Here is an 8,937-nt window from a genome sequence, read left to right as displayed (position 1 = left end):
TAGATAGATATATATATATAGATATAGATATATATATATATATAGATATAGATATCTATATATGTATATGTATATATAGATATAGATATGTATGTATATATATATATATATATATATATATATATATATATATATATATATATATATATATATATAGATATATATATATATATATATAGATAGATAGATAGATAGATAGAGATATATATATATATATATATATATATATATATATATAGAGAGAGAGAGAGATGAAAATACTCGAAAATGTAACAAAAAATAACAACTTTAAAAATAGTCAAGTGTAGCATATATTCAACTCTATGCTCTCTCATGCCTTATATTTTGGGGGAAAAAAGACCCCAAAACTTTAATCAATTAGAAATATATGTGTGACTTGGTGGCCATTTTGCCGACCACCCAGCTCGTAAAGTCCTAACTCGCACACAACTTACCGTCGCTGCAGTCCTGCTCTCCATTCGTCACATGTGTCCAGACTTCTCAAACGAAGAAACCAAAGTGTGTGAGGTAAGAGACACTCATTCGGCTGGGACTCTGGTGTTGAAGGCTTACTAAATTTAGGAAATGCCCGACATGGCATGGGTCGCTCGCATCTACAGATTGTTTTTAATTTTCTGTTTTTTGGTATTGGCACTGCAAATTGCTCCCTTGCAGCTTACTCTGAGTAGCGGTACTGCAGGAATTCTCCCCCTGTGTTTGGGATCTTATGAAAGTGTTGGTGCCCCTTGAAATAATCACGCCTTTTCATTTAGTGCAGGCTTAGGCGTGAGTGTTACTGATCTGCTCTTGGCCGCATATTCCGTATTTCACCCATGTTTTGTGTCTTTCGTTGGTCACACGCACACGCAGCTGCATGCTCTTCTTTACGATCCTGCACAGTGTCGTCTTAGACTCGGTGGGCAGCATGCTTGGCCCCCGCTTTTCAAATGAATTCTTAAAATAATCGTTCAGATATGTGTATCAATTGTTAATGCATGTGTGTTACATCTTTTAAATGAAATAAAAATTCTAGAAAAAAAATAATCTAAAACCGTTAAGTGGTTCTGTCATTCGCTTAGGCTGGTGCGTGAGTGAGGATTTGTGTCACTGTACTCTGCAATGCGGTGTATGAATCACATGACAGTAAAGCCACCTGACTTAATCACAAAATGGTTGAGCTATACTGTTCTTTGAAAATTAACGGGAATTCGTAATCCGTCACATTTGAATGTTTGTGCCATTTGTCCACATCTAAAGTCGTTGTGACACTAGTTAATGTTCTATAAACTTCTCGAACTTCGCCAACACAGTAGACTGCATTCACGTGTGAATAACGACACAGACGGGCTCATTAGGTACAAATCATTTATAGCTTCAGAGTGCAGGACGCTCCTGTTAAACAACGTTGACTTGTGCAGTCGGTCATGTTGATGAGGGCAAACGAATCAGCGGGAGTGACAGTGGGGCACTGCCACTGGGGCTGAAACTGCAGTTTCCTTTTTGCTTGTGTCGTGAATCCGCATGATCTTGACCGCATGGTAAAAAGTTTGTGTCTGTGGAATTGATTGAGCCTCAACATGAAAACAAGGTTTATTCATGTGAGACTTTATCAGCTGTGTCTTAATTTCATAAGCGGTCTTCTTGCAATATTCCTAAAAACAGAACTGAACTGAGGGGTGAGGAGGATATATGAACCATTGTGCCTATCTTGTGATAAGGTTTTATTTATTTTAAAATGTTTAACTAAACTCTTTGTATCCTTGCAGATTTACAGGAAATTGTCAGCTACTCTCCTTCTTCATCGGCTCAGCCTTCTCTTCAGTGCAAACTGGAACAGAAATGGGACATGGAGAAGAGGAAGAACTCAACAAGAGGATCACTGAATTTGACAACACCCTCCTTCCGATGTAGTTCTTTGCCTGTGAGAGAAGCTTTTAAAACTGACCAAGAGGCTGTGTGCGTGGACCAAGTGTGTGGAGGAATTTTTAAAAACAAATCTGACTGTAAAGATAAGTCAGTTCACTCAAAACCAAAGCCATTTTGCTGTTCTGAGTGTGGCAAACGTTTCCTCTATAACAGCAAGCTTCAGGCACACCTAAGAACTCATACTGGAGAAAAACCTCATTGCTGCTCTACATGTGGCAAAAGATTTAGCCAGAGCAACAGTCTTCAGAGACACGAAAGAATTCATACTGGAGAAAAACCATATTGCTGTTCTGAATGTGGCAAACGATTTACAGAGAGTAGCAGTTTTCGTGTGCACACTCAGATTCATACTGGAGAGAAGCCATATAGCTGTACTGAGTGTGCAAAAAGATTTACTAGAAGTAGCCATCTTCAGAACCACTCAAGAATTCATAGCGGAGAAAAGCCATATTGTTGTTCTGAATGTGGCAAACAATTCTCTGACTGTTCCAGTCTCCTAAGACATAAAAGAATCCACACTGGAGAAAAGCCGTACAGCTGTGATGAATGTGACGCACGATTCTCTTACAGTTGCCAGCTTCAGCAGCATAAACAGATTCATACTGGAGGGAAGCCATATTGCTGCTCCGAATGTGGAAGAACTTTTACCAAGAGTGTCAGTCTCCGTGTGCATGCCCAGATTCATACTGGAGAAAAGCCACATGGGTGTGCTGAATGTGGAAAAAGGTTCATTAAAAGTAGTGATCTTCAGAGGCACACAAAAATTCATACTGGAGAAAAGTCATATTGCTGTTCTGAATGTGGAAAACGATTCACTAGAAGTAGCGATCTTCTGAGGCACAGACGAATTCATGCGGTTGAGAAGCCATATTGCTGTTCTGAATGTGGCAAAAAATTTACCAAGCGTGGCAGTCTCCATATGCACATTCAGGTTCATACTGGACAGAAGCCATTTGACTGTGCTGAATGTGGAAGAAGGTTTTCCACAAGTAGCAATCTTCAGAGCCACACAAAAATTCATACTGGAGTGAGGCCATATTGCTGTTCTGAATGCGGTAAAAGATTCATTAGAAGCCACGATCTTCTGAGGCACATGCATATTCATTCTGGAGAGAGGCCATATTGCTGCTCTGAATGTGGAAAAAGCTTCATTAAAAGTAGTGATCTTCAGAGGCACACAAAAATTCATGCTGGCAAAAAGAATAAATTACAGAAGGAAGCACTGACAATGTAAGTACTACACAGAGCCCTGGCAGAAAATCGAAGACAATGACAACGGTAGCAGTGCAAAAATCACTCCGGAGAAACGAGTGCACTTCAGGACTCGAGAGTGAGATTCATTCTCTCCTGAAAAGTAGGCAAACTAAACCGTTGTTAAGAAATCAATCCACCAAGAGAACAGTCACATTGTTGTTATGAATGTGGAAAAAGATTTGTTAGCAGTAGCGATCTTCTGAGGCACTTACAAATTCATGCCGGAGAGAACCATATTGCTGTTTTGAATGTGGTAAACGATTCTCTACCAGTGCCACTCTTAGAAAGCACAAATTTGTATTGGAGAGAAGCCATTTTGTGGCTCTGAATGTGGTAAAAGATTCTTCCATTTATACCATCTTAACAGCCACAAACGAATCCCCCCTGGAGAGAAACCTTATTTCTGTGCTGAATGTGGGAAGCGATTCTCTAGTCTGAAAGTCAACCCTACATAGACAGACACAGAGGCACAACTTCAAAGCACACAGGGCTTTTATTTTTATTTTCCCTTGTGGGAAACGCCTTCCCCATTCCCCACAAGTATAACACAGTCCTTTTCCTTTTCTTGCTTTTTTCTCCTCCACTCCTCCCGACTCTGGCTCACCGAGTAGTGGCTGCTGACCCCTTATATAAGGTACCGGGAAGTGCTCCAGGTGCTCGTTGATGGATTTCCGGCAACAGTTCTGGGTGTGGTGGAAGAGCTGCACTCCAGGGCTCAACGTCTGTTGCAGCACCCCCTTGCATTGCCCACGGACCCCAACAGGGCTAGTATTAAACTGCAACTCCCATGGAGCCCTGCGGGAGTCCGAGGCACCTCTGTCAGCCAGGGCAGTTGCCACCCAGCTCTCCGGGGGAGGTAATGTTCTGGCCACGTTTCCTCCCCTGGTCCTTCTGGCGTGGAGGCTTCCCGGATGGGTGAGGGCCCTGGCCGTGTATGACACTAGTAATAGAGCTCGTCGAATAGCACAAATGCATTCATTGAAGGTAAAAATCTTTCAGGTTTTCTGGATTTCTCAAAAACCAACAAGTCTTCAAAAATACACTGGAGAGAATTGCATTACAGTGTTGAATGTGCTGAATGATTCTCACCAATAAACAATTTTCAGTGCGACTGAGGAATCCACACTGCGGAAACATTTTTGAAAGAGTAAAGATGGAGGGTGAAGAAGAAGGTAATGAAGGAAGAAGTGTAACTTTGCATCCTACTCAAGTCTTGATGAGTATGTTCACCTGGTGAAACTACTCTCACAGTTTAAAATGCACCCCAAAAAAAAGTCATTTCTACTCGTTGCATGTCCGCTAGAATAAAAAAGTGCCCACCTCTGCCTCTGCAGCATTATTTGCAGCAAATTTACATGTTCGCATTTGCTCTAATTCGTCAAATTATTTACTGATCATTCAGCCAGTTTAGGAGAACGTTTCTTGTTCAGTGTCCCATGATGCTTTGCGATGCCTCTGCAGCTGTAACAACCAACATTAGATGGGACCACCCCTACGACCAGGGTATATAATGCTGATCATTTCCATTACAGACTGGTTACAAAGCTTGTGCATCTCTCACTATGTTCTGATCTCATCAAGGCACATCACGCGGTGATTGGCACCATGAAGAGCACACGATTGTGCTCACACTTGTATATCGCTAGTCTATGGGCCAAAAAAGTGCAGATTTGAACTCTGGGAGAAACTCGGGTTTAGCAGAGAAAACCCATGCACATTTAAACAGAACGTGCAGACTTGATGGAAACCAAAGGTTCTAAGGCAGCTGCTGAACTACTAGAGCGTCAATATTCACTGCAGTTTTATTACATTATTGCGATAAAATGTAAAGCCATAAAGGCACATTAACACTGTGCGTATAGAAGGTGAACTCCATCAAAGGAGCTTAACAGATAAGTGAGTAATGCAGGTTCTCAATTTTTATTTTTATGAAACATAAACAGCTTGGGGAAGCACGGTGGCGCAGTGGTCGCAGTAAGGAGACTTGGGTTCGCTTCCCAGGTCCTCCCTGCGTGGAGTTTGAATGTTCTCCCAGTGTCTGCATGGGTTTCCTCCCACGGTCCAAAGACATGCAGGTTAGGTGTATTGGCGATCCTAAATTGTCCCTAAGGTGTGTGTGTGTGTGCGCACACACGCGCCCTGTGGTGGGCTGGTGGCCTGCCCGGGGTTTGTTCCTGCCTTGCGCCTTGTGCTGGCTGGGATTGGCTCCAGCAGACCCCCGTGATCCTGTGTTAGGATATAGCGGGTTGGACGATGACTGACTGTACAGCGTGATACCGAGTTATCTCTGCTTGTCACATTTGTGCAAGTCGATCACCGAGTTCCACGTTAGTATAACAGGAGGAGGCCCATGCCCTATGCTTGCGTAATTAGCCACGTGGAGATAAGAAATGAGGCTGACAAACCCCAAAACACCCCCAAACACACAAAACTCTAGCAAATAGTAATAATAATGAAAGATTTATTACTATTTACAAGACTTTTTTGTATCTTTTTGATAGAAGAAAAAAGTACAAAGCATCAGCACCAACAGTTTGGACAGCCTTCAGCGCGACTTCAAAAAAGAAGAGAAACGAGCCAGCGGCTTCAATCATCACCTGCCACTTTGAGTTTTCTGCCTTTAATAATCATGCATGTCGTCTTCAGCTGCATAATATTAATTTTATTCTTGCACCACCCGCAAATAGAGGCAACATCGTCCATTGGATGATCAACACTGTGAAGAAATTTAATGATGTTCACATTGAAAATTTCAATAAAAATATTGGCAACTACATATTCTCCTCAGTCACCACGTCTTCTTCGGTTACCCGATTCCATTATTCGTCATACCACAAACACACCAGATACTCAAATTTTGTTTGATGGGACAGCTATAAGTGCTGAGGATATTGGATTTGTTCAGACTACGATGGCTGTGTAGCGCACATCTTCGATAGTATGAATCATAAACAACTCACTCAAGGAGAAAATGTCTATTTGGAAAAGTTGTGCGGTGCTAACTTCCAAAAACAATTCCGTCCAATCTTAACTTATGTCGACTGTGGGTTCTGTTCTATTGCTTTTGCTGTCTCTATGTGTTTTGGTAGAAAGCCATGTGAAGGATTACGATATAACTTGTTTACGAAGTTGCACCACAGAAATATTGCAGAGGCAACGTTTGGAACCATTTCTGTAAAAATTTTAGATGTATCAAGTGGTCCTTTTGTACAGATGTTCAATGTGGTGTATTGTTTAATTCAGGTTATCGAATGTGTGACAATGAATTTTATTTGCATTGAATATTTTTGGGGTTCTTATTTTCTCTGTGTGATTTTGATTAAGTTATCTCTCTAGTATAACAGAAAATCTTGACACGAGATGAAAGAAAATCTTGAGATGAGACAACGGCCAAGAGATGTTTTCAAGTCCCGCCCTCCTCTCAACAGGCCACGCCCTCTCACGGTCCTCTCACCTCTCATTCGAGTGAATGCTTTTGACAGACACAGCTCCTACTCTCTCAGCTCTTATAAATTATTACGTTTTCCTCACTTTAAATTCCCAATCAAAGTCTAAACGCTAAAATAGTATTTCTGCAGGAGACCCAGTCATTAAGCAAGGATCAGTTTCGGCTGCACAGACACGGGACTGGCCAAATATTCCATGCCAGCTTTACAAAGAATACTAGAGGTGTGGGAATTTTAATACATAGAACAATCTCATTTGTATTATCAGATGTGGTATCTGATCCTGAAGGGCGATATGTGATCATCATGGGGACTTTAATTGTATTTTAAATCCAGACCTAGATAGGTCTCCTGTCACAGGGATGATGACATCTAACACTGCAAAGACAATTACACAGTTTCTAACTGATCACAACTTATCAGACCCCTGGAGATTTCTAAACCCAAACTCAAGAGCATATTCCTTCTACTCTCCAGTGCATCACTGCTACTCAGTAACTGATGATTTCTTTGCAGATAACAACTTCTTGCCTACAATTAAATCTTCTAAGTTTGACGCTATTGCTATTTCCCTTTGATTTTGGAGCTAAAATCACTATGCCCCACATACTCATCTCGCAGATGGCGTCTTAATCCACTTTAATTCACAGACGAAAGCTGTACAGAATTTATATCCAACTAAATCGATTGTTTTTTAGTAAATTCCCAATAAAAGAAGATGTATTATGTCTAAATCTTATTGAAGAATCTCATCCTGATGGGTTATCAACAGAAGAAATGAGTACACGGGCAATTCTAGAAACAATGAAGTCAAATGAATTAACGCAAAAATCGTCGATCGGTTACACGGCAAATTGGTTAAATGCGTATCAATAGACAACGCTGAAACAGTTGGTGGAGATGGTGTGGAAGATGAAAACATCGACTTACAATATCACAAAGAATATCTACAACCGCTAACACCGTCCGGTCTTTTCTTTCTGTTGAAAGAAAAATGTATCGTAATGTAATTGCGTAATTGATGTCTGAGTGATGGGCTATGCAATGGGACAAGATTAGTTGTATTCAAATTGGTCGAACAATTCTGACATGTCAAATTTTAACAGGCGACAAGAAAGGTAACGTAGTCGATCTTCAGGGGATAACATTAGACACTGAAGGAGATCTTGATATGCCATTCGTATTAAAACGTTTACAGCTTCCCGTTAGAAGAGCTTTTGCTATGACAATTAATAAATCACAGGAACAAACATTCGAAAAAGTCGGTTTATTTATTAGAGAGAAAGAAACGATATTCACTCACGGGCAGTTATACGTTACATTGTCATGACGTAACTCCAAACACGGAATCAAAATTCAAAGCGATCTTGACGAAGTGTTAATTCCAAATGTTGTTTTTTACTGGCGTTTTACAGTAAAAGTGTAAGTTTAAAAAGTATTGGCGTATTAACTTCAAAGCCAAATAGAACGAAAACATATAATGCAACGAATACCTCTAACGCAACATGAAGCATCATTTTCATTCAATTTATTACATTCTCCTATTTTTTACTATGGTGAATTAGTCACTGTAATGTAAAATAGTTAGGTCTGTTATGCATACGTAAGAATTTCCATGAAAATAACAATCTGTTTAAATTGTACATCCGCTTCCTCACACGTGAGTGGCAGAGCCACGACCACCCGGGGGTTGGCGAGCAGGGGGCAGAGCCCCCCAGTTTATATTAATATATTTATTAAATTCACTCTTATGGGTGTACCAACTACCCATTGATTGTAAATATATAACTATAAAACACACATGTACAGAACCCACCACAAAATGGGTAATGGGAATCTGTGTCTGTCGCATCCACGTCATGGGTCCTGGGCAATGTGCATTTTTATTCTTATTAAATATGAACATAAACACGTAATCAAAAGACAGATATTCAAAATGTGCTTCATTTACATTTGAAAATAGCATGCCAACATAAAACCTTTACAAATAATAAGGTTCATAATAAGATAACCTTTTCTTTCGGTTTACCTATATGAATGACTCATCCCTATGTCTGAGTATACGAGAAAGTCGAGGGGAGGTCACTCCCAAATTTTTTGTATAGTAATCAATTGTTTTCTTTTGTGTGAGTTTTGGTGATTTGTAAAATTCATGAATAAATAAAAAACAAAGAAATGCAGTAGGGGGTCTGCTGGACAGGACAAAGATGACAAAATATTGAAGCACCACTTCATTACTGATGTAATAAAACTGCACATACAACAGTATAACATCAAGCAGAACCAATCCATGAGCGGCTGATTCATCCGG

The 8,937-nt window shown here is 40.3% G+C and overlaps 1 protein-coding gene across 2 annotated transcripts in view; it reads left to right on the top strand.

Moving 5' to 3' along the window:
- Window positions 1-4,065, top strand: part of LOC127527737 (gastrula zinc finger protein XlCGF26.1-like) — a 16,049-nt gene extending 11,984 nt beyond the window's left edge. For both annotated transcript variants that reach the window (XM_051927446.1, XM_051927447.1), the window contains exon 3: window positions 1,767-4,065. In XM_051927446.1, the coding sequence (XP_051783406.1) occupies window positions 1,767-3,160 (1,394 nt within the window). In that variant the 3' untranslated portion in view covers window positions 3,161-4,065. The remainder of the gene's footprint in view (window positions 1-1,766) is intronic.
- The last annotated feature ends 4,872 nt before the right edge of the window (window positions 4,066-8,937 follow it).

The sequence above is a fragment of the Erpetoichthys calabaricus genome, chromosome 5 (assembly GCF_900747795.2).
Source record: "Erpetoichthys calabaricus chromosome 5, fErpCal1.3, whole genome shotgun sequence".
NCBI classification, from domain to species: Eukaryota; Metazoa; Chordata; class Cladistia; order Polypteriformes; family Polypteridae; genus Erpetoichthys; species Erpetoichthys calabaricus.
Note: the sequence above shows the minus strand (reverse complement) of the source record. Positions and strands in the feature narration are given on the sequence as shown.